At 46.4% G+C, this 25,821-nt stretch overlaps 2 protein-coding genes across 3 annotated transcripts in view; one reads left to right on the forward strand and one right to left on the reverse strand.

Moving 5' to 3' along the window:
• Positions 1-2,700: 2,700 nt before the first annotated feature.
• Positions 2,701-14,104, reverse strand: EIF4H (eukaryotic translation initiation factor 4H). Of its 2 annotated transcripts, XM_063173998.1 has the most exons (7): positions 13,991-14,104; positions 8,651-8,832; positions 7,653-7,717; positions 7,446-7,545; positions 6,722-6,787; positions 4,694-4,852; positions 2,701-4,570 (listed from the first exon to the last, which is right to left on the reverse strand). In XM_063173998.1, the coding sequence occupies exons 1-7, from the start codon at positions 14,047-14,049 to the stop codon at positions 4,434-4,436; spliced, it is 768 nt and encodes a 255-aa protein (XP_063030068.1). In that variant the 5' UTR covers positions 14,050-14,104; the 3' UTR covers positions 2,701-4,433. The 2 variants fall into 2 exon arrangements, with proteins under 2 accessions (XP_063030068.1, XP_063030069.1); XM_063173999.1 differs by lacking the exon at positions 6,722-6,787.
• A 1,984-nt stretch (positions 14,105-16,088) lies between these two features.
• Positions 16,089-25,821, forward strand: part of MYBBP1A (MYB binding protein 1a) — a 49,859-nt gene continuing 40,126 nt past the window's right edge. Inside the window, exons 1-14 of the mRNA XM_063173808.1 lie at positions 16,089-16,277; positions 16,444-16,539; positions 17,358-17,441; positions 17,828-17,902; positions 18,322-18,429; positions 19,265-19,455; positions 19,745-19,912; positions 20,097-20,214; positions 21,510-21,799; positions 22,449-22,556; positions 23,155-23,280; positions 23,984-24,187; positions 24,815-24,923; positions 25,327-25,414. Coding sequence (XP_063029878.1) covers positions 16,089-16,277; positions 16,444-16,539; positions 17,358-17,441; positions 17,828-17,902; positions 18,322-18,429; positions 19,265-19,455; positions 19,745-19,912; positions 20,097-20,214; positions 21,510-21,799; positions 22,449-22,556; positions 23,155-23,280; positions 23,984-24,187; positions 24,815-24,923; positions 25,327-25,414 — 1,954 coding nt within the window. The remainder of the gene's footprint in view (positions 16,278-16,443; positions 16,540-17,357; positions 17,442-17,827; positions 17,903-18,321; positions 18,430-19,264; positions 19,456-19,744; positions 19,913-20,096; positions 20,215-21,509; positions 21,800-22,448; positions 22,557-23,154; positions 23,281-23,983; positions 24,188-24,814; positions 24,924-25,326; positions 25,415-25,821) is intronic.

Here is a 25,821-nt window from a genome sequence, read left to right on the forward strand (position 1 = left end):
CAACTAAATTGCATCCCGAGAATCCATCCCAGGGAAGCCCTTGAGAAGTACAAAGGTAACTGAATATTCTACACTAGAATATGCTGGAATAGGCAAGCAGTCCCTTTCCTGCAGAGCCTTTGCACTCCACTGGTAGTGAAACACAGAAACCATCAGAATGTAAAACATCAACTTAACACAGATTTCAAGATGCTCAGTGTTAACAGCTCCTCTCCCCTGCTCTTGCTGAGAGTGCAAATAACCACCAGACAGCTTCTGTGCACAGAGAGGGGATGGGGTTGGCACAGAAAACCTGTGACTGTGCCTTGGAGCCACCTGACACACAGAGCCTGTGTCCAGAACACACCCAGGGGAACAGGGGGCTTCCAGCAAAGTCACTCCCAGCAGATTTGTCCAAAGCAGGCAGCAGGACAAGGGCTGCTCTGCAAGCTGCAACATGCCAGCACTCTCTGGTTGAAGAGGTTGCCCATATATTCCAAAATTTGCTGGCTTTAGTATTAAATCTTTCCTACAAAGAGGAAGGGTTGCGGTATTACAGGATTTGCTCTAAAATTCTCACAGTTTTATCATCTTTCCTGAAGACAAGTCAGCAGCCAGTACTACAGGTAGCAAATGCTTCTACTAGGCTATGTACTAAAGTCAGGATTGAAACTACAACACCGTTCTTAAGTTAGAAGTATCAGTATCATCCAAAACTGCCCTGGGACAGCAAGCTTGGCCACAATCATCATCAGCCCTGGGACACCCGGAGAACTTCAGAAATTCAGTCAGCACTGGGGATTCAGAGCTGACTGGTGAGCAAGTTGTTTAGGAAGGTCAGTAAGCCACACACGAGGGCACAAATTTAATATGACTGTACCATCACCAGCCCATTACTGAGTGTGTGAACACTCCTCCACCTCTTTCTTCAGCCACCAGAACAACCCTGACAGCCACAAGCACAAAGAGCCCCCTCAGAAGTCGCTCCAGGCCTGCACAGCCCAGTGAGTCGGCATCACACCCGTGCCAGCACTGGGTGCTGCCCTGAGGACTGGGATGAGCTCTCCAAGGGCATTCCTGCACTCAGGAGTTCAGTGGGGGATATTTCTTGCTGGTTGACAGCAGAGTTTTACAGCACATTAAAGGCTTCTGCTCACTGCTGCAGGGTCCAGCAGCTCCTCCACACTCCCACCTTCCCCACTTGCAACCAAACTGGAGTAACACAGCAAAGCACTTCTACAGTAGCAAAGCAAACTTGGCTTCAGTTCCAGAACCTGCCCGGTGCCTTCCTGCCTTCAGTTCTGTTTATTTTTCTAAGTTTAAGCTGGAAAAAAGCACTGCACAGCTACCAGAAATAACTCAGTGAGAGCATGAACAGCCACAAAGTGAATGATCCATTTGCTACACTGCTGGTGCCTCCTCAGTCTGGGCTTTGCCATGCCAGGCTTAGCTTTAAGCAGCAGGTAAAATTAAGCATCACAGGTTAAACTTCAACTGCTTTTCCTGGTAGGATGGGAAGAAAATAATTTTGCTTTCTCCTACAAAACTTAAACGCCACATCCATATATTTAATATAATTAACTGTTGAACAAAAGCTGGTTTGAAAAGCCTCTGCACAGGAAAATGTTCATCCACTGAATTTTTGAAGGAGGGAAAGAAAAAGGACTGGAGGAGTCTGACCCTGAGCCACACAGGAAGCACAGTGTGGAATGCTCAAAGAAACCAGGCAATGCATGAATGTTTGCCAATGAAAAATTACTGAAAAAAAAGAAGATGACACAATGATTTTGGATCAGGCTGCATTCACTAGTGGGGAACCCTTAACCAAAGCAGTATTAGCAGATACAGAAGAAGCCATCTAGAACTAAGATGACCCATTTGCCACCTCTCTCACTCATCAGGGATCCTTTTCTCCATGCAGTGATGAAATCCCTGCTTCCAGCAGCACCAGCTTGACAGAGCAGCTGTGGGTAAGCAGGGAGCAGCTCTCAGCCAGCCCTACTCTTCCACACTGCTGAGGGTGACAGGCAGGACAGCCAGGGCTGCCACACCCAGCTCCAGCTCAGGACTGGGATTCTGCTCAAGCTGTGCTGAGAGCAGCTCTAAAGAGAGGATGGACAGAGTGGCTGGAAGCAGGAACACTTCCCACCCTTTGAGGCCATGGAAAGCAGTAAAACCAGCAGGGAGGTCAGAGCTCATTTCCTCAATAAAAACACGGCTCTGCCTCTTTCAGCTCCCCCTGCAGTGCATGAAAGCACGGCCACAGCCCAGGGCAGCAGCCTCCCTAACCAGGACGGCTCCTGGGGAATGGGGCAGCTGGAAAAGGCTGGAGGAAGTTGGCAGAACAGCAGCACTGATCCTTTACTGTCTCAGCCCTCACACTGGAAGGACACAGCCTGCCTGGCGCTGGCCACAGGGCAGCAGCACTCCCCTGATCAGCTGCACCACCTGCACACTGCAGCAACTCCAAATCCCACCTGGCAGCCTTAGCAATGCACTCAAGTGACACTGAAGTCACAGGACAAACAAGCTGGGCTCATTTCCACCCATGATTAATTTTTACTTCACTGTTCCAGCACTCTTTAGATTAGATTCCTCCCCTTTATCTTTTCCTCTTCCCCCCCTTATTTTGTATCAGAATGGGACAAATTAACACAATATTTGAAAACTCAGGGGGGGAAAAACATGGTAGAGTAGACTCAAATAAAGACCAATGTTAAATATTACTTAATGTTTTCTTTTATTTAAAAGATCATTCACAAAATACCATATCCATAAATTTATTTTGTTATGAAGCAGAATGTGCTAAGTGTTTGGAATTCTTTTTTTTTTTTCCTTTGTTTTTACAATTAAAAGTCAACTGTCTTGACTAGAAGTGAGTTTTTTATATGGGAATTTGTTCTTAAAATCTTTTCCACATTGAAGATGTAAATAGATCAATTATTGGTTTGGAATACAACCACACAAATGCATGTCTGTCTTAAATTAAGTATTAGTGTTAGACAAATGGTTCTTATCTCAGAAGCAGATTAAGTGAAAGGCAGAAAGAAGGAAAGAGTAGTTCTGTAAATTGCTGGGACTCTGACTTACAATGGGAACCTTAGGGAAGAAATTCATCACTAGCAGTGGTGCTGGTAGTGGGGCAGCCGTGCTTCCAACCTCCTCTTGTAAGTACTCTGGGGTGCTGGCTGGTTTCTCTGAAGGCTCTCAGCACTGGCAATGGGGGCCCAAGCTTTTCCCATACACTGGACATGTCCAAACTTCAGTGTGGTAGAACCAGGTTTTGGTTTTCAAAATTAATGATCTCTCCTTTTGCTTCAGCCTCCCCTCCCTCCTCCCACACAACACTGACAAGAAAACATTTCAAGGGAAGAGAGGTGTAGTAACAAGAGATGCTTTTTACCCAAACTTCTACATGAGAATCTATAGCAGAAAGATTTCTAATCTGCCCATTTTCAAGGTATTCTGAAAGCTGAGGTGCTAAAACTGGACCCCACTGGGCAAAGAAATACAGGGGATAGTGACGATCAAATACTGCATGGCAAAGTATACACTCCTTCAACAAAAATAAAAAAGTCAATTTTATTTGTAGAAACTTCATTTAAAAATTTACCAAACATGTAAAACCCAAAAAAGTAAGCAGAAAGAGCCAGTGAGCAGTTGTGCTCAAACAGGCATGGCTTTGCAGCACTAACCTTGAGCTCAGAGTTGTAGTAGCATCATACCATTTGGAAGTCAGGAGCCAGCAGGAAGAGGCTGCTGGCAGAGGCTTTATCCATACTGATTCCACCAGCTCTTCACCAGGCTTGCCAGGCAAGGCATCCATTAAATTGATCCTTCCTGGCAACCCATGTGAAAGGGCAGCTGCCCCCCTTAGCTTCATAAGGGGCTCTGCTGTGAACAGTGACTATCACCAATTGTCAGAAATGGTATTTCACTACTTGGTTAGAACTGTAAATTTCTGTTCAACTCATCTGGACTCTTCAGTTTTCCTCTTCAGAGCCACAGCAATACAGAACGAGACATGCAAGTCAGAAGAGGAACACTGAGGAAGTAAAAGGAAACAATACAGGGAAATAACTAAGTCTAACCTGTGCTTCTAAAGTAAAACAAACCCAGAAAGGAAGAAGTGAAGCAGCACCTTTGTCCAGAGACCTCCACACCTGTGGAAGCAGCCACACTGCCTTATCTACTGGCAACTGTGCTGCTTGGAAGGAAACAGAAGAGGGAAACTCAGCACAAAGCAGGCACTAGATACAGCAAAGCCAAGAACGTACTAAAAACCACTTGTTAACAGCTGACATGCATTCACAAGCTCTGTGTTTTCGGTTTCAAAGAGGACAAATACCAGATGGCAGGAATGGTAAACTGCAGGGTTGACATTCCAGCAGAGCTAGTCACTCTGTACTGTCTTGCTTTTTCTCCCGCCTCCCCATTCCCTCTCAACCCCAAACTCAGTCGTGTTCTTTTACTACTTCCTCCCGGGGCTTGGCTCCTCCGAAGATGGCAGAGTTTGGATTGGCTACTTGATTGAGGGGAGTATCGACTGTTCGAGGTTTGAGCTGGAGCCGGGGCCGCTGCGCTCGCTCCTCTGAAAGGGAAAACATTCCACCTGTGAGATCTGCCTGGCTGGGCAGGAGCTTCAACTGACAGCAAAACCAGGAGTGTGTCTCCTTTGTGGAGGAAGAGCAAGGCACACACAGCAGGAGTTTACCTTCTGTTGGCTCTCTGAAGTCCATGGAAGAGCCACGAAGGGGAGGCCCATCTCTGAAGCGACCGGTGCCACCGCTCCCCATGGAGGCACCCGGTGGCCGCCGGTCTCCGGGGCGGGTTCCTCTACCCCGGCCTCCCAGGAAGTCATCATCCTTGAATCCTGAAGATGGAACACAGTGAATTTAAAGAGCATCTTTTGCAATGTATTCAATCTAGATTTATCTGGATGACTGGAAAGCCATGCTAGTCACCGCTGTCAGTCCAAGGTGGTGCACTGAGAGCCTTTGTCTGCAGACAGATTGTTTCACAGAGCTCTAGCACCTTCTGGAGGAGCTGTTCCATTTGAAACCAAGGATACTATATCAAGTTCAGAAAGTGCTTTATCCACTTAGAGGCTTACTGGGGTGCTGGAGAGTGGGTCAAGTGAGTTTAAAATATGAACCTTGGCTGCAATTTGAGTTTAACATCATTAGATGAGTTGAGAGACAGCACTACAGAGTAGTACTCAGACAGTACTGAGTACTTCCATAGCCAGATCATCACACTGGCTACAGCCTTAGCATGAAATCCACAGGATCAAATGGGAAAATAGCTGAGGAGTAGTGAAATACACCTATAAAACAGAGTAAAACCCCAGAGCTGCTTAGCTGTACTATAAACTGGCCAGGCATTTACTAAATTAATTAAAGGGCTGGGGAAAAAATAAAATATAATTTAAAATAAAAATCAAGACTTTAAACTGACTGCATTTCTTCAGTTTATGTATCACAAAAAAGAAGTAAATCAAGAACTATCTATCACTGACCAGAGTTCCAGTCTGTACCAGTGATTATTACCCTTGAGTATCTGTCCAAGCCCCCACTGCCTGCATTTCAGTGGGAGGAGGATACTTCAGGCTATCAGCATACAGAATATACTCAGATTTTCAGAAGCTGCCTGGAAGAGAAAGTTGTTTGGTTCCCAAATGAGATTGCCAAATACTGAAGTGGAAAGGAAAGAGTTGCAGAGCTGTCCCTTACTTACTTCAGTGCCAAACAAGCCATCTTTAAAGACTTGATCTAGAGCAAGGCTGTACAACCTGAGAAGAAAAGCTTTTGTAGCAGCTAAAACTGAAATGCTAAACTTTTGGCTCAGGAATCACTCATCCAGCATTGAACAGGCTGAAATGCATCCACATTTGGAGAAGCTGCCAAGGAAGGTATGAAGCTGTGACACAGAATGCTTAGCTCCAAAGGCAGGTTAAGCAGAGCACTGCAGCAAGCTCCTCTCTCCAGCACCATGCTCCTCCATGCTGGGGACAAGGGCACACTTTGCTTCTCCTGCATCCTTCATTCCACTCACGCAGAGACCAGACATTGCAAAGTTGTACTTGCCAACATCTCTCCATCAGAAAATGGACCAAACCCATGAGTTCAGAGGACAAAAGCAATTGTGTAATGCCACCCTGCATTCTAATAGCTGGAACTGACTGGAAGTTAAGAGCAAACCCAGTGGCTCTGTCACTACCTCCACTCAGCAAGCTCAGTCACTTGCTGCAGCTGCATTACCAAACAGGTCCAGAAGTTCAGGAACATTTTGCATTTAGAAGTGCTTTGGAACACTAATCTGACTTTGGAGAAGTCAGTTACTTCAGGGACACACATATAATGACATCACATCTCCTTGAGAAGATGAAAGCCTCTGCTCTGGCAGAATATCAGCCTTCCTACATGATCTGTCTGTTTCTGCTACTATTCAGAAATTTACTTAGTTGTATGCTTGAGAAATGCTTAAAACAGTCACCCATAGGCTACACCTGGACAAGAATTCTGTCATTTATGGCTGTTTCATAGAATTTTCTATTGAGACATTATTCTATTTGCTCTCAAGGCAACAGAAGATTCCCCATGAGGAATCTCATCACAGCTGCAGGATGTTCAAAGTTGGTACATACAGTAGAGTCAATCAAACCAGTAATGGTGACAAATGAAAATGAAAACATTTCAGTGCCTTTTAGGCTTCCTTTCTGTATAAGTGTTAATACTGATACCAGAATTGAAGTCATCTCTGGACTCCCATCCACCTCCTCTGGATTCTCTGGAACCTCCTCCCATTCCTAGGAAAAAAGCCACAATTGTGTTCAAGTCTGAAGCTGTGGGAAAGACTGAGCAAGGGAACACCAAACCAATGTTTCAGTCCTTCAATATTCAAAGTTATGCTGCTGGAAAATCCTTCTCTTTTGGTACAACCAAGTTCCATTGCACAGGAACAAACAGCCACCAAGAATGAGTGGCCAGAAAAGTTTCTTTAGTGCACATTCAATGGAAACCTCAGGTGAGTCTGGTTCAACCAACCTTCAACTACAGGCAAGAATGTTTTTATGCTGGAACAAGAGACATACTCCAAAAATTAGCACTTGTCTACATGTGCTTACTCACTTTTCATACATCATCATAAAATAGTAGCAGATCAGACTGTTGGGCTTATGATTGTCCTCTGCAAGACACAACACATTAGGAGGGGTATTGGTCTCACTTCCTGGGTTAGGAGTGACAACACATCCAGCCTTTGGACACAAAGCACAGCTAAATTTCAGACACCTCAGGAGCAGCAGCAGCAGCTAGTTAGAAACACATACAGATTTACATACAAAACTTCACCGTTCAATATCATCTTCATGTTCACTTGCATGCCTTGTCTCAGCATTAGTCAGCACCACAAGCCATAACTACAACCATCATATTTAAGAAGCTACTTAGAAAAATGGAAGTCACCTCTGTCATCAGGCCCGCCACCTTTTCTGAAGCCAAAGCCACCTTTATCCTGTTTCCTGCCTTCTGCTATGTCCACTCGGAGTGACCGGTCACCCAAAAGCTGTTAAATCAAGGGGAGAATCTGTTCAGCATGTATCAAAGGGCTGCCAAAGAGTGAGAGACTTCTGCTTGTCTTTGATTTCACAAATTAATTGCAAGTGTACTTACTGCACCATCGTATGTAAGAGCTTCCTTGAGTGACTCCACCTCATCGAACTCTACGTAACAAAATCCTGGAAGAAACAAATCTCAAGTTAACAGCACTTTAAAAGGTCTTTGTAAGAGGCTACTCCTCCTGCATGCCTGCTAATAGCTTCCTTCTCTTGTAAACATGAGTTGTGATGTGCACAAACAAGAGCACAAGGCTTAGAAACCAATCATCATCAACAATGAACACATTTACCTGCACCTGTAAATGATGGGGCAAATCCTGAAAGAGACCTCTGGGCACTCTGTGAATGCCAAGAGCCTAATTCCCTTTTTCACAGAGTTCTCATTATAGATTAGTTCTGATCTATGCCTTCAGACAGCTATTCAGTTGAATATTGACACTTCATTCTTAGAGTTTTTAAACAAGAAATTGGAATACCTATGTTGTCAGCAGTGTGATTTTGTCATCACATCATTTAGTGGATTAACTCCTTTTCAAAGGCACTCTGTTATCCAAGGTAAGCCTCTTCCATCCCTTAAAGTAACTTACAAACATAGTCCATTTTCTCCAAACAATTCCCATAGCATAGTTGAATTTCCATCCTCTAAAACAACTGCCTGAATGGGTTATCTACTTGCCTTTTCTCCCCATCTACTAAAAAAGGACAAGAGCAGGAGCAATGAGAATCTTCTGATGTAAAGGAATAACTCAGTACTTGAGGTCATAGGATTTAAGTGGGTCAGCTCTGGTAGAATTCATACCAGACAAGGTTTGAGAAAGTTCTGTTATGTCAGGGCAAATATTGACTCCTCCCTCAGGTTACTCTGTATCTCAGGCTGATGAAACAGTGACTCTCATTCAAATGATACACTTACACATATCAGTGAATAAAAAAACCTGCATAAGTCAACATAAAAGCAGAAAACTGTTTTAGACTGAAATTCCCTTTTAAAGTGACTTTCTTTCCTACTAATTTTTCATCTAGCACCAAAGAGCTCTGACTCTGAACACTCACCTTTAAATTTGTCTGTTTCCTTGTCTCTGACTAGTCGTACGCTCCTTATGCTGAGATCCTTGAAAATGGCATCTATGTCTCCCTGGACAGTGTTGAAGGGCAGATTTCCCACATAGGCTGTGAAGGGGGGCTCTGTTGGCAGCTCTTTATTTCTGCGGGAACCAAGGCCACCTCCACGAGACCTGTTGGGAAAAGCACACGGTGTCTCTGGAGCTGCACAGCACAGCTGCTCTTTGGGGCCCTGCCCAGCTGCTGGGTTCAGCTGCAAGGCCATTTTCCCACAGCTCTGCTCAGTTTTTCTCTCCTTCTGCCTGTAGCTGCCACCTGAAGTGCTGCTCAACTCCTTTCCAGTATTACCTGATGCAGTACTGCAGTGGGAAATGAATACATTACCAGTGAATTCATTAATGAAGTGATGAATGAACTTCTTAACCCACAATTCATTAAGGAAAGCAACCTAAGGTTACCTCTAACGTCCCCTGCTCAAAAACATTACCTCTAAAAAACCCCTTCTTGGAATCAATTTTAAGAATAACTTATGGCAATGAAGAAATGTATGGCACAGGTTTGTCAGCTTCTCTGGAAATTAAGCTGTATCCAATGCTTTTAACTAAAAATCTATTACCAACACCCACTCCACAATAACCCAAATTATCTCAGCAACATTTAACTGAAGAGAAACACCTTCCCTAATTCTGAAGCTGTGGCCATAACTGTTGGATATCTGGATTGGAATGCTTTGAACTGAACACAAAATAAATTTGGTTGAACAAGGGATTCTGAGGCAGGAAAAAATCACGTGCTCTCTGGATGCTTACTGCTTTTCTCTTGTGAATTACAGAGGTAATCTGGGTGGTCCTGTCCTGTCCTGTCCCTCAGTACCAGTGAAACTCTTGGCACTGTGTGCTGAGGAACTAAACTGTACCAGCTAAATTCTTTACTAATGTAACACATCTGTGTGAACTTCCTGCAGAGCCCAATCTTCCAAAGCCAACTTGGAATTTCTGTACAGAGAGCAAGGTACATACAGGGCAACCTGAAGTCAAAGCTCCTAGACTTGTAAACTATAGGATGCCACTGGTTCCAACACCATTTGTCCCACATAAGCAACCTCTGACCTCTACCTGAAATATCTGCTTACTACTCTGTCCATCCTCCCTTTATCACCTTTGTTCTACTGGGCTTTGCTTGTGTCTGTTCCCTTTCCCTGAGGCTCCCTGTGCATTTAAAACCACGGTGCAACCCAACCTGTACCAAAGCAGGATTTGCCAATCTGACATGGACCAATTAAATAGCTGCAGAGTCCTTCCTAAAATCCAGAAGGTCAAATAATTTTATAATTTCCTTTTATTCTACTGGTTACATGCAGTCAAAAAAATCCATTGGGCAAGTATGTCCTGGACAGTATTTTTTTGATTCAAGAATAAATATTTTACTACTAATGAATCAGATAATACATTAAGCTTGAATAAGATTCCTTAGCTCTCTAGGTGAGCCCGTCATTTGTGCCTTATTTAGCAGCTCCATGCAAGAATCATTTGTCACCAACACTATCAACAAGCTGCTAAATCTACTTGAACCACAATCTACATATCTTTAATTAGCGTCCACCCAGGTTTGCATTTTAGCATTTTTGACAATATTCCTCATCTGCCTTTGTCTCATTAACAAGTCAAAAACATTCTGGAGAACTAAAGCTGTAATAGTTTGGAATTACTTTAGTCAGAAGGTTGAGTTTTAAGGAGGAACTCCAAGAAAGCTGAATTGCTGCTCTAAATAATCCCAAAATACATAAAATCAGTTCCATGCCTTTGTCCTCATTTATCACTTACAGCATTAGGAACATCTATTAACATACCACACATTTAACTTGCATACAAAAAAGAAAATCTTAATGTTTGTGTCCTCCAGGAACATCAGAATTGAGTTCCAAAGGAGCATTCTCTCCTTGCACAGATGCTCAGGACACTCCCTGAGCTGCCAGTCACCCAAAAACCCAGCCTGGAGTTGAGTCTGTGGCCAACAAGGTGGTCAGGACTGCAAAGAGCCCTTTGGAATGAGAAGGGGAACAAGGGCTGGAGCTACCACTTCCATCAGCTCCATTTGAGCCACCTCTAAAAAACCACACTCTCAATCCCCAAAAGGATTTTCTGTGCTACAGACAAACCTCCTTTCTCCCATGGGCTGCATGTGTGGAAATCCATGCCCTATTGTGCAATCCAGACTGATTTTAAAGCCAGAAAATTAAATATTCTTCTCCAATTTGATATTAAGGCTTTGGTTATCAAATATATAACTATACCTTTAGTATTTAGTTTCCATTTGAAGGTCAATAACTGAGTTGCAAACCAAGTTTCTTATGGAACTCAGGTACAGCAACAGAAAAAGAAACTGTTTCTGTAATTCCCTACATTTTTTCCATCACTGAAACAGTGAAATAAAAGGGCTGACTTCAGTAACCAAACAATGAGATTGGAAGAAGATTCTCTCATTTGCAACAAAGTAGGACAAAAGTAAAAAAATAATTGAAAACACATCTGAACTAGGCAAACCAGATTTCTGAATGAATATCTGCACTTCTCTAAACTTCTGCTTAGACACAATTAGATAATAATAATTATTATGTCATCTTACTGTGAGAATCTGAAAGACATGACTTGATTTCCTTGTCAGAAAAGCAAAGCTGAAGAGGAAAGCTTGCTTCTAACAACACTTAAATAATTAAACTTTGGTGGGCTGAGTTAATGACTTTGGCTATACTGGATAGAAAACAACTCAACTCCCATTTTAAAGCTACTCTTATGCAAAGTTGAGTTAGGTCTCCAGAAAAGATCTGTCACAAGTTCAAAATGAAGGCTGTTTTGAAAGTCAGTATCCCTAGAGATCAAAGCTCAAGATTTGCCTTTTGCACAGCACACAGACAAAGGCCTGCCCTGGGTTTGACATCTGAGCTCTCAGGGCAGCACCAGGATCAGCAGGGTGACAGTGCCAACCCCCAGGGACCACTACACCAAATTCAAACCCAATTTATTCCAGCAGCCCAGGACAAGTCTGGAGTAATATCAGATGTATTCAGCAAATTGCTTACCCCAGCCTAAAAATGAGGAGTAATCTTTGAATCCTAGATGGGTAAGACAGAGGATGCAAGCTGCCAGAAGCACAAGGACCTGTGCAGAACTCCAGCAGGTGAATCTCAACCTTTAGTAGGGAGCCCAGCACTTCCAGCCACACCTAAACAAACAGCCTAGCAGTGAGTTAGGAGTGATAAACACTCCCCTTCTTTCAACTCTGAGAAGCTCTACAGACAGTTTCAGTTTCAACTAAGCCTTGGTTTACTTACCTACAGGTTTTCCTGTCAAATTCTGGGCTCCAAAACACTTTCTAAAAAGCTTCTAGTAAGCCTTTTGTCATTTATGTCAGCATCACACTCTTCACTAGGAATAAAGTGACTTTTTCAAGTGATTTCACAATATCCCCTAATGTTATGATTCAGCTTTTAGTCAGTGCATCACTGAACACCTCAGGTGCAGCAAATCCCATCTCATCACACCAGTCACATCTTGATGCTGTTCCACCATTATTGTGATGATGATGAGAAAGAGGGAGATAACTCCCATATGTCAGAACCTGTTGGGCACAGATTTCCCATCTGTCACACTGAAATCCTGTGCTCACTCACTGTGTACATTAAAGGTTGTGCAAAATGCAACTTCCACAAAAACTGCTACACCTCAGCTGAGGTTACACTGTTCCTACAGTCCTAAAATGAGCAGGAGCCACTTTAAATTAACATGGGAGTCTTTAATCAGAACCTTCAAGAACAGTCATGGTTGCACTACACTTCATATATTACAGGACTTCATACAATGTACACAGAGAGCAAACTGTGAGTTGGCTACTAGTAACTTAGTGATAACAATAAATTAGATAGAGGTATACACTAGACTCTAATATTAGTAGTATCTGATGTTTAGAACTGCAGGTAAATTAGAATAAGTACATTTTCTTACCTGTAAACACATCTGCTGATTAGCAGGATGCCTTCAGTTCACAAGCAAGGATCCCTGACAGCAAATTTAAGTTCTCTTACAGGAACCTGAATAACATTTTACCTGGCATTTTATTACTTCACAGACTATGCCTACACTGACTAGATACAGTGTGCAGCAATATCTGAGTTTATAAAGAGTCAAGTATCACTTTAGGCTGCTGGCAAGGCTATTTTGTTACAGAATTTAAAAAAATAACAGAAATGAGAGTGGCTACATCATCTGTTTGCTCTGGGACGTCTCTGAAATAGACACAAAGGGTATCAGTGCATGAAAATGAGCTTGAAAAGCTTAAAGTGTCAGAGTCCTTCCAAAGACAAAAAAAACTTACTGCTGTTCTAACTCCAGCAGCTCCTCCCTGCTGCCTAATGAGTCTGAAACGAAACCAAGTTATTTATCTAAGAGCAGAAAAGGACACGAACACACTTCTGATCAGGAAATACAACCTGGAAGATTAGATTATACAGTAACACACGTGGGAAATTTGCTTCCAAAGAAGTTTATTCCACAGATTTATGTCTATTGTTTTATGTCAGAGAAACTTGTAACAGCACCAGCCTCCAAAAAAAATCAATTGTTTGATTGCACCTTCCTAGCTTGATTAACACAAACTTCTAATTGCGGGTTTTGTCTCTGTGGCTCCTCCCCTAAACACTCTCCAGCAAGGAGACGAGACAAGCCCGATTCCTCGGGATCAGGGATTTGCAGTCAGCACCCGGAGCCCCGGATAACGCAGGCTCCCGGCGCCACTCTTTGCGGAGACACCACAAAGGGCTCCCATTTCCTCCCGCCGCAGGCACCGCAGCGCTGCCCGCTCCCGGGGCCGCCTCGGGCCCCGCTCAGCCCTTCGGGGCCGTTCCCTCCGCCCATCCCGGCCCCGCACAGCTCCTCACGGCCTCCCTTGGCTCCGGCCCAGCACCTCCCTAAATCCCCCCTGCACTCGCCTCCTGGACGGCGGGAACAGCGACCCCCCTTCCTCCCGAGCCGCCCGGGCCCGGATCCCGCGGCCACGGCCGGGACCCCCCCGGAGCGCAGCCCCCGCCCCGCCGCACAAAGCGGGCCAGCGGAAGGGCACCCCCGGCCCCGCGGGAGGGCGGGCGGGGGGCAGAACGAGCCCAAACAGTTCCCAGAGGCGGCGCCCCCGTCCCGCAACCCCCGCCCGCCATCCCCGCCGAGAGGGGCAGGCCGGGCCCCGCGGCCGCGCCCCCGCCTCGCGCGGCCGGGGCCGCTGCTCCCCGTTGCCGTCCCAGCTACGGGGGGAGCCCCGAGCGCCGCCCCCGGCCCCGCTCACCCGCGGCCGCCGCCGAAGCTGCTGTAGGCCCGGTCGTCGTAGGGATCGAAATCCGCCATCGCCGCCGCGGCCTCGTCCCCGTGCGAGCGTGACAGGACCGCGCCCGAGGACCCCGCAACGCTTATATACGGCGGCGCGCGGGCCGGGGCTGCCCCGCGCGGTGCCTGCCTGCAGCTCCCCGCCCCGCCGGGGCTGTCCGCGCTGCTGCCTGTCGGGAGGCGCACGGCGCGGCTCGCTCCCGTCGGCTCTGGGACGGAATCCGCCCGGGGGTCCCCTCGGTGTCTGCTCTGCGATTTGCGCGGGATTTACCCGGGGATCTGCTCCGGATCTGCCGGCGGATCTGCCTGGGATGTGCCCGGTGTCTGTGGGGGATCGCCCCGGGCTGCGCTGCGCTGAGCGTTGGACGCTCCAGTGCTGATCCAGGGCCAGCCCGCGGCTCTCGCTCCCCGAGCATCCCGCGGTCGCTGCGGGCAGGGATCACAGGGATCATGGAAATGGATTCTGCTCCAGGTGTCACAGTCATCCGCAGTGATCACAGGGATGGATCCTGCCCCGAGGTCATTCCCTGCACTCCCGCGCGTGTCTGGCAGCCACACGCAGTGTCCACAGTGCTGCTGGAGGATAGTGCTGGATTTTATTGCAAATTACGACAACGGGCTGTACACGAGAGCTTCATAGTGTCCTTAAAAAATACCATTTGTACCAGCTGGTTTGTCTCCTTTTGCCAGGCCATAATTTAATGTTTTCTAATAAAACCACACCTCGGATTCTCATAGGATAACCAACAATGCCCACGCCTCGTGTCCGTGACCCTGCGCTGCCGATCCCCACAGGCTTTGCCCCTCTGTCCCGGGCCAGCCCCGCGGGGACAGGATCCAGCCCGGATCCTGGATCCCGGATCGCAGCCTCCCCCCAGGGACACGAACCGGGTGAGGGAAGCCCGGGAGCCCTCGGGGCAGTGCAGAGGAGGAGGAATGAGTCCTGCGGAGGAGCAGGGCTGGGGGCCAGGGAGGGAACGTGGCGCTGAGAGGAGCGGGCTGTGGTAAAATGTGGAGTATGTCAAGATTATCTTAAGTAGTAATGTTCTTTAATGTAAGATCTTTGCATACTTTCAGCAAGAGAGGAGACCCAAGCCGTGGGGCAGGCAGCAGCCAGCCTCACTTACTCAAGGACATCCTGGAAATAATGAGCATGAAGGATGTAGTAAATTCGGATTTTGGTGAACGTCTGTGTATACTTTGCTAACTTAAGCAGAAGACTCAAGGCTCATGTATCCCATAGCTGATCTATGTTTATTATAATTCTAAAAACCTTGTGAAGACCCTTCCCCTCAGCATGTGGGGAACTTCAAGTTAGCTGAGGTTATGCAACTTGTAAATTACAAATCAATCCCGATACATGCGCAGTACTTGGAAAGTTACTAACTCTGAACTGAGTATAAACAATGGAGTGAAAAGCCCGGTGGAGCGTGCTGGATTCGTGGAACACCACGGAGCACCGTGGCTCGCGCAACTCTGAAATAACCCATCAATGTGTCCATCGAGTGTGTCACGACTGGCTTGTGGTACACCGGGAAAGCAATCCGAATTTTTGGGATGAGGGGGTGAAGGAGCTGGGTGGAAAGGGCGGCCATGAGGGGAGCGGGGTCTGAGGGGACAGGGGTGGGAACGGCGGCCATGAGGGAAAGACAGGGCTGGGAAGGGCAGCCATGAGAAAAGGAGTCTGAGGGGACAGGGGTGGGAAAGGAAGCCATGAGGGGAGCGGGGTCTGAGGGGACAGGGGTGGGAAGGGCGGCCATGAGGGGAGCGGCGTCTGAGGGGCCGGGAGGCGCCGAGGGGAGCGGGCTGAAGGGCTGGGGGGCGCCGAGAGGAGCGGGGCTGAACGGCCATGAGGCGCTGAGGGGAGCCGGGAGGAGCTGAGGGAACGGGGCTGAAGGGCCGGGAGGAGCTGAGGCACGGCCATGACGGGAGCGGCACTGAGGTACCGGGGGGACCGCGGAGTGCGGCTCGCACGGCGGCCGAGCCCGTCCCGCGGCGGCCGCGCTGCCCCGGAAGAGGCGGAGCGGGCGGGCGGCCCCACGTGCGGCAGCGGTGGCGGCATGGCGGGGATGGAGCTCGGGGAGGAGATGGAGCCGCGGGGCGGCGGCGCGGCGGTGACCGACCCCCGCGGGGTGCTGCGGCAGGGCCGCGCCTTCCTCGACTTCTTCTGGGACATCGCTAAGCCGGAGCAGGAGGTGCGGCTGGCGGCCACGGAGAGCCTCCTGCGGCACCTGCGGGAGGGCAAGAAGGTGAGGCGGGGGCCGGTGGGTGCGGGCGGGCAGTGGCTCCTCACACGGCTCATCCCTGCGCTCCCGCTTGGGCAGGGCGGACGGGGCACGGGCCGGGTGCGGGGGTCCGGCGGCCGGGCCGCGCTCGGGGCAGCCCGGACACCGCCCAGCTCGGTCTCTCTTGCAGGATGATGAACTCAAGTACACCCTGAAGCGGCTGGTGGAGGGGCTGGGAGCCACCCGCGAGGCCGCCCGTCCTGGCTTCAGCTTGGCCTTGGCGCAGGTCAGTGTTCCCCAGCGCGGGTCAGAACCGTCGGCAGCCTCTGTCCATGCTTGGGGTCACTTTGGCTGTCTGTGCGAGGCTGGAGGATTCCCTTCTGTGCACATGGGAGGGAAGGCTCTCACAATAACCATAGTGGTTTAAAATGGGGCTATTCAGGTTTAGAAACTTACAAAGTTATGAAATATACCAATATCGCATTCGTACTACAGAATTCAGTCCTGCTTCAAGAACTGTCACTGATTTACAAATTTTGACCAAGTTTTCAATTATTCTGCATTTAGTACTATTACTGCTTCTTAAAACTGTCTTGCTCTTGGTCTTGGTTGGGTGATGTGGGATATCTGCCCTTCCTCTAGACCAGGTTGCTCTAAGTCCCATCCAGCCTGGCCTTGAACATTTCCAGGGATGGGGCAGCCACAGCTTCTCTGGGCAACCTGTGCCAGAGCCTCACTGCCCTGACAGAGAATGATTTCTTCCTAATATCTAACCTAAACTGGCCTTCTGTCAATGTGAAGTCATTCCTCCTTGTCCTAACACTCTGGGACTCCAGATTCCCTCTGTAGCTCTCTTGGAGCCTCTTTAGGAATGGAAGAAACTCTGAGCTCTCCTTGGAGCCTTCTCCAAGCTGCACAACCCCAGCTCTCCCAGCCTGCTTCCTGTTCTATACATCTTTACTGATCTGGTTGTCTTTATTCTGGCCTGATAAAGCAGCACGTCTGCTGCTGGGCTGAACAACTCTTCAGCTCTGTTTTAGCTTAACCCAAGATAATGTCATGAAATGGAAGAACTGCAAACAGCTATTCCATCTCTCTCCTCAGGTTTTGCAGGCTTTTGAGGAAATTCCACTGTGCAGCATTTTGGAGCAGATAAAAGAAAAACACAATCTGGAAAAAGTGAAAAAAGTAAGTGAGCTCATGGCAACATTTGCCAACTGCTACTTTAATTGTTCTCTCGTCTTTGAAGTTTTGGTGGATAGTGTAGTTTTGGGGTTCATGTTAAAGCAAGTGACTATAATGAAATAACAAATATTTCTAGAAATTGGAAGTTGGTGACATTGTCATCTGGCCCTGTTTTATGTGAGATTTGTCAGTGTGATGAAGATGTCCTCTAGGACAGTTCTTAAACATTGTGCAGGGGGCTGCTTTTCAGTGTGTTCTCTTCCCATGGTGGGGTGTTCAAGGCTGGATTTTCCTGCCATCTTGCTCCACTGATTGTGTACCTGCATGTGAGCTCTAAGACTCTCAGAAAAGTAGATTTTTAGCTATTTTCTTTTTTTTTCCCCTTTCAGAAACTTGTGAGAAATGCAGCTTTTGGGAACTTTTTTGGAGTGATGGCTCTGTTCCAGTCTGGGCGGCTTGTGAAGGTAACACTGCTGTCAGGTGTGTCAGTTCTGCTTCTGGGGCTTTGATGTGGAAAGAGAATGACAGGGAAAGGCTGGATCACTGAGTAATCCATGCAGTGGCACTTGAAGCATCAAGTTCAGTTAATTTCTGTTGTGCTATCCATGGGCTCTTTGTGCCTTTATAAAGTCTGTTCCTGAGCAGAATGTAGGAGCTGTGTCCAATAGCACAGGAGGCTCCTACCTCTCCTGGAAGGAAGGGATCTGTTGTCATATCCAGCTGGAAAACACAATTTTGGAAAAAGCTCAGTGACCAACCAAGAAACAAAATTGTGTTTCTTATTACAAGTAGGCATAAACATCTAAAGAGTGGATTATCACCTGAGCCTTCAGATGAATTTCTGATTTATGTCCTCTGGTTTTGGCTGATCTTTCCTTTGTAGGACCGGAAAGCTCTGCTGGAGAGCATCCAGCTTCTGCAGCAGCTGACAAATCACCAGACACACCTCAGAGATCTGCCACGCAAAACTCTCATTGACATCACCTCTGAGGTGCAGGCACAGCGTGGGGCTGGGGGCTTGTGGGGTGAGAGGAAGAGAGGGCTTGGCTTTGGGGTCAGATTTTCCTTTAGTTTGTTCATAGCTGGAAGTTATAGGGGCTGTGGAAGAGTGTAAACTGTGGGAGCTGTCCCTGTATTGCCTGTGGGCAGATACTTGTGTTCTGGGAAGGGTGCTGTAATTTAGCTTTGTTTGCCTTCATCGTGGACAATTCCACAGCCTGTTATTTCCCATTTAACTTGCTTGGATTATGTGTTAGACCATGTGCTCCTTTGAACAGATGAATGCTGAAAAGTCTGAACAGCAAACCACCTTTTTTATGCAGCAAACCTGGGCCTAAGGTTGAATTTTGGGCTGTTGGGAATGAAATTATGTAGGGATAAGGAGTAAAGAGCTCTGAGTATGTAGTAAAAGAGAAGAGTTTATTTCCTTGTTTAAATTGGATATTATTTGTAGACATGAAGACTAGCAGTGTTAAATAAAAAGAGAGAGTTTCCTTGTCCCTGGGTTGCCTGGCTGTACAGGCAGAGCAGTCAGACAGCAGGAGAACAATTGCAGCTGGAGTCAGTTGACCAGAATTGCTGTGTGATGACAGCATGCTGTCCTGCTCCCCATGGTTCAGCACCTGGGACTGTCTGGCAGTCATGGACACATCCATTATTTATTTTTCATTGTGTCACCATAAAGACTATTTCTAGAGTTTCCAGAACACTGCAAGCTTTCAGTAAAATGTCCTCCAATGCAGATACTTTAATGTGCTTACTTCACTGCAAGTTAGTAAAATGCCCTCAGGTATTTCTTACATGCTCCCACCCTTGTTCCTGTCTAGGTACCTGAAACTGTGTTTGAGGAGGTCCTGTTTGACATCTTGCAAGGTGACCTCTCTTCAGCCTTCACATCTCCAGAGAACCTGCACCTTTTGCTTGTGGGTATGCAGAAATTCCCTGGTGTTCTGAAACCTAAAAAGCTGAAGAAGCTGTTTGGCTCATCTACTGTTGTAAATAAGGAAAATGTTTCCAGGTAAGTTCTTAAATAAGGAGGTTTAAATGAACATTATTTTCCTCTTGGCTAGGAGTGAGAGAAATGTGGCTGTGATTCTGATTCCTGCTTGTATTTGCCACTGCAGGTGCTGCTGAGGGTTAGGTGTCAATTGTTCTGCAGATTCCCAAGTTATAGTTGTGTCATTTCTCCCAGGGGGCACAGCCTGCAGTTCTTGGGAAATGTTCTGTGTCTTTCAGCAGGATCAATTTGGCCTTCAACAATTCCCTTTCACGTCAGATCTCTCACATTATTTTATTTCTTCTTCTAGACTTGTAGAGCTTCTGAAAAGTGCTGCCAAGTCTGAGAAGGAAGACAAGAAATTGCCCAGTGTAGTGTTTGATTTGCTCCAAGTTGCACTGAAGGAAGGTGCCTTTGAACTGTTCTGGAATGAAGTTGTGGAGAATGGGCTATTGAAGGAGAAATCAGGACCTGTCAGGTTTGTTTTAACACACACTGTGTGTTGTTTCCCATGTTACCCTTCTGTTTCTTGACCCAGAACTTTTGACTTCATCTCCCTGCATGCTCCTGTACCTGCCCCAGCCCTTCCTCTGTGTCTTAGCCCTGTGTGTGGGTTTAGTGCTGTGCTTTAGCCTGAGGGAATGTTCTTTGTTCCCCCTCAGTCACATGTGCTACCGATTGCTGGGCAGCGCCCTCCCCTCGCTGTCCCTGGAGCAGCTGCAGGTGGTTCTCAAGGGGAAGGTGATGCTGCACTATGGAGAACACGTGGTAGCAACTCAGGTAGGTCTTTGGACAGCTAAAGGCCGTGTCTTGAGCACAAGGAAGTCTCTGCCCCACTTCTAGTTTCAAATCATCTTGTATTAAAAAAGTTTATGTCATTTTAGACATTGAACTCCTACTAAAAGCAAGGTTAGTGTATTGGTTGCAGTGGAGCGAGTATAGTCTGTTTGGTTGTCATTGCCTGTTTTAAGGGTGTGGAAAGTGTTCAGCACTGTCTCACCTGCTTTCATTGCTGCTGCCAGGAAAGCTCTGATGAGGGGGGAAGGCAGAGGAAGGGCAGCCCTCAGCAAATTGACAGTGTCATGTGTTGTCCTTTAACAGTCCCTTTGCTTTTGTGTGTCCAGAAGCTCCTTTTTGTTTATCATTGTGCTGGGTGTGACATGGACATTGGAAAGCAAAGACAAAAAGAGACAACTCGTGCTTTTGTTTGTTAGTGCTTGTTTTAATAAACACATCTGAGGTTTTAGCACAAAAATTACGTTTTGGATTTGGATTTGGATTTTGAAGCTCCTCTTCCTCTTCCCTATTGGGAAGCCAGCAAACAGCACAAGCCTGCAATAAACAGAAGAAAAGTAAAAGGGGAGTACTGATAAAACTGGCTTTTAGCTTGGCTTTTTGTGGTAACACAATCCCAAACCTCCTCACATGTGCCCAGAAATAGTTGTTGTATCTTGGGAGAGATAGGTCTGTGTGATCTTCTTGTTCTGTTATCAGAGCAGCCATAGGTGTGTGGGTTTGCCCTGCAAATACTGCATACCATGGTGCCTCCCTAAATGGACCAGCTTTCTCCAGGATTTATCCACTGGCTTAGTTTTCCTATTTCTTACTTTTTGTGCTTGTTGCACAGTAAATTGGGCTGTGATCTTCCATGTGCTTCAAATTTTATTTGGTTCCTGTCAGAAATCCCTGAAGACAATGAGGCTAAATGGAAGAAGCTGCTAATATTGTTGATGATGAGAGAATAGAAAAGATCTTTGGTTGAATTTGATTCTGTTTTGGGGTTTGTTTTGTTTCTTGACATAGGTTGCTTGGAGAAGTAAATGCTGTTACCTTGTAGATCCTTACGGGATTCTGGTGATTGTTGGAGATGGAGCTAGACAAAGCTGGAGTCTTTTATTTACTGGCAGTTTTCTTCCTGATTCCACTTTTTTAATCAACAAGGGAGTAAATAAACCTGATTCACTTGAGAGATCCCTTCCAACCCAGGCCATTCTGTGATTCTGTGATTTTTATTTACACAGCCATTCAGTCTGAGTGTGAAGTTGCTGACCTGCTTCTTTGACCATGTTTTTCAGTCTCCCCAGGGATTTAAGTTTGCTGCAGAAATGGAAGGATACATAGATACATTTCTCAGTGGCTGCGATGACCCAGAGAGGCAGCTGGCTGTGATGATGGGCTTCTCTACCCTTACCAATCAAGGCAGGCCAGTGCTGTTGAGTGCTTCCAGGGTAGTGAAACACCTGCAGGCAGTGGCCTTGCACAAATACATCAGCTGGCTCAAGGACATGTTCCTCAGGCCAGACCTGGACTGCTGTTTAGACTTCTCAAGTAACCGGCAGAAACAGAACCGGCAAAACGCAGACATGTGAGTACAGGGGTACTGCACCTTCCTCTCAGCATCTGCTGCTTCCCTTGCCACGAGTTCACAATTGTTTATTTCCTCTGTCTCAGAAAGTTTAGCCCCAGAATCTGACTCTTTCACTGGGATAAAATTCAATTCTGCAAATTCTGCAAGCATACTGAGAACCAGCCAGCCTGCCCAAAGCAGACTGAATCACCAAAAGAGCCTTTTCTCTTCTTTTTCTAGTCCTGACAGCTGCTTTGGAGAATATGTCCCATGGTTTCCTCTTTCACTACAGCTTCTCAGGTCTTTGTAGGAATTGTGCCTCTCTTTTACCTGTGTGTTAGACACTGTGGCATTCAGGCCAGGTTATGTGGTTACCTGGCACCTGTAAACCTCACTCTACTGACTGCTGCAATTCTTTTAAGTGCTTTTTGCTCATCTGCAGACTCTCTGTGGGATAAATAGATCACCTTTTGCATAGTAAAAAGCAAACCTGAGAAGATTATATCTCTTCTTTTGTACCTATTGCTTTGTTACTACATAACTTTGCCAGTTTCAGTGTAAAGTCTCTAAGGATCTGTAAGTCACCTCCTGGTGCAGTGGATTGTGCAGTGTATTTGTGTTGGGTTAGTGTTCAAACTGCTGATTGTGTTCTCCTTCTTATTCAAAGAGCACAACAGAAGATTGCTCGATTGAGAAGGTGGATCATGCACAGACTGGTTAACATCATTGAAAGTGCCACCAGAAAAGAGGAGAGCCTTGTGATGGACATTGCCAGGTGAGACTGATGTAAAGACACATGTGCTTGGGGTAGTTCTCTGTAGCTCAACAGCAGTATTGCAGATAAGCTGTCCCCATGACACTGGACAAATCCAGTAGTGGAAATGCTCCTTAATAAATAATTTAGGAGTCTAGGTTTTGTTTTCATACTTTCTGCATGATTGGACTAACCTGTGTGATAAGTAGTTGGCATTTAAAATCACATTAGTCCCATTTATTTTGAATAAATTTTCCATTCCTGCTTGCCTAAACTGCTTGAAGATAGTATTCTTAACATCAGGTCTTAATAAGTATTTATCTGTCACTTAAAGTGCCTTGGAGAGTATGACCCATATCTGACAGTCTTAGTATTGTGTTTTGTGGCCTTAAGTGTTGGTGCTTCACTTTTGTGAAGTCCTGAGCATCTTTTTCTCTTCTTCACCCTGTGTATCTTGAGAGAACAGTCTCATTGTAATTAGTGCTCATTGTAAATAGTGCTTTTTTCAGTGCTTGGCCTTCCTTGAATGTGGAGCTCTTTGGTTTGCATGCATGGGCTGATTTTGCTTTGTTATGGCCAGTCTGGGTTTTCATTCTGTTCCTATTTCTGTCTATGCTAGGTTTTGCTTCTTCCATGCTTTCTTTGTTGCTAAGAAGAAGAATTCCCAGGTAGCTGAGGCTGGTGTCCTTCCATCAGAGCCCCTGAATGAACGGGATCATACAGAGACAGAAAACTACTTCTTTGGGTAAGGATTTGATTGCAGGCTTTAAGCTTGGAAATTTTTCTTTTTTTCCTGAGGATAAAATAAGCTTGTGAGTGGTGGGGCAAGAAGTTTGAGATGCTAGGCTGCTATTGGAGCATTTCTTTGACTCCAGCACCAGGACATGGCTTTTTTTATGGAGATGGATTATTCAAAGATTGTGTTATATGAGATGATGAGTAAATGTGAGATGATATGGCAGGTGTGGAGTTGAGCTCATACTGCTTTTCCCATAGAATTTCCATTGCCTCTGTGGCAATCTGGAAGGGGAAGGACCCAAGAGGGAGGTGCTGGTGTTGTGCTGGTGGATTTCTGGCCACTCTGTGTGAGGAGCTGGTGACTCCACAGCCCTCCCTGTGCTAAGGAAGATAGATTGGTAATATATGTTTTATATGATTGCCAAACCTCAGTAGAAGGAAAGCAGAGGACATGGTGGGACACAGAGTGAGAAGCAACTGAGATTAATAGTGTCCTTGAGAGCACCAGGTGATTTGGGGCCACCAAGATAATGAGCTCTACACTGCTGTCCTGGCTACATGTGTGGGTTCAAAGTTGGGCACTGTCAGTCTGGGCTTCAGTGAGTGACCAGAGCTGTGGGATGAGAGTGCTTTGCTGGTGGGTATTACTTTGGCAAGCAGGAACAGGCCATTTGGTTCCTCTGACAATAACATGGTGTCTTTCTTTGCAGGTTACTTCAGACATTAAACACCCTGCCTGTCTTGGGGGATACAGCAAAGGCTGCAGCCTTGAGAGAGAAGCATGTCCATGGTGTGACTGCAGATGGGAAGCTGTGGATCTTTCTCCTTGTTGAGTATGCCAACAAGCTGCTCTCCACTGAGCATGTCAAAGCTGTGAAACCTTTTACCAAGGAACAGAGGGATATCTGGGAGAGGTGAGATGCTTGGGAACCTGGATGCTGGGTTGGTGAAAGGAGAAAGGGGGAAAGCCCTGGTCTTGCTTTCTCTTTAGGACAAGGAGATGATGTGTTCTCTTTGCCTCGTGGTGTTCTGCTTGTTGTAGCACAGCCATTTCACAGGCAGTGGCAGTTGTTTTTGTTCCCTTTGAGTATCCTGCACCTGACTGGCTTTCAGAGTATCTTTCTGTTTCTTTTCACCCCATTCTTTTCTTCCTCTTCCTTCTATGTGTTAACTATGTGATTTTTTCTATGGAGCTTCTCCCAAACATGATTGTAACAGTCTGCTCATCTTTTCTCTTAAAAATGCCTGTACAAACATCTCAATGACTCTTTTCTGAGAGTCTTTTTGATTCCCCATAAAGATCTAGCCTTGGCTGTGGTACTAGGAGTGTAGTCTGTGCACAAGTGCAGTTTTTTTATAACCCACATTCAGTCAGATACTATTATTGGGTTAAGATTGTGTGCTAAAAGAGAATCCAATGCCAAGGGATGAAATGTTAAGTACACAAAACAGTACTGTAGTTTTGGTCATGTTTTTAGTCTGGTCATATGGGATGATTTGCTGTTGTAATTGTGAAAACTCAGAGAGGTTTCTTTCTTCAGAACACTTCAGTCTGTGAAGAATCTGCAGAAAAAGGAAAACAAATCAGACAGTGCCAAAGTTGGTGCTTTCCAACAGCTTCTGCTTTCAATGGCCATTCATCTTTTCAAGGTAACATCTCTGATGAATACTTCTCTAGTATAGCATAGGCTGACAATAGCTGGGCTTTCTGAACACCAAGATGAGGAGTTTCTCTGTGTTCAGAGATCCAGCTTTTCTGAACCTCTGGCTTCTGAAAATGAGCAACTGGCAGCTAATAAGCTGTGATTCTTACACTGTCTGTAGACATGTAGTGGGCAAAGCTTGGCCTGACCATTGGTTTTGCCCTTGATTTGCTGCTGACTGGAGCAATTTTTACTTAATTTCATGGGGGCTTTTTTGCAAAAGAGTTGCAGTAGGTGATTGTATATTTGTACCTGTTTAGAGTGGCCCTTAGATTTGGAGCATATTCCTTCTGTTGTTGTTGGTAGTGGCGAGTTCTGAGCCTGTTTCCTGTCTGCTTGTGATCAAACAGAATCAGTCTGAAACAGTGGAGGTTCTGAGTGACCTTCTGAACTGCACAGAGAAGGCCTTCAGCAAAGCAGCCAAGAAGAAGAAGGCTGGTGAGTCCTTCCTACAGAAGGAAAGGGAGTGGGATTGTTAGTGGTCTGCCAAGGCAGTTTGCACTCTGCACTGGTTCTGGCTTGATGCACTTACCCCCAGGAGAATGCCTTCTTCATTCTCTCTCCATTCTAAGTCCTGTGCTCCAGCTCTCTGTGTGCCCTGGCAGTGGGTTGTGTTCCTGTGTGCCCTGGCACGGAGAGCTGAGCTCCACAGCTGCCCTTGTTTGGGTGAGCACTCCAAGGGAGCTCATTCTCCTTGAGGCACTGCTCTGTGTGGGCCAGTGGCTGGTGCTGACCCGGTGGTGTCTGCCTGGCAGAGCTGTGGGCTTGAGCACCCAGCAGGCATCAAACGTGTTTCCTTCTTAGCTTGAGTTCTGAGCAAGCTGAATGTGTCCTCTGTGTGAACA

The sequence above is a fragment of the Melospiza melodia genome, chromosome 21 (assembly GCF_035770615.1).
Source record: "Melospiza melodia melodia isolate bMelMel2 chromosome 21, bMelMel2.pri, whole genome shotgun sequence".
In the NCBI taxonomy this organism is placed as follows: Eukaryota; Metazoa; Chordata; class Aves; order Passeriformes; family Passerellidae; genus Melospiza; species Melospiza melodia.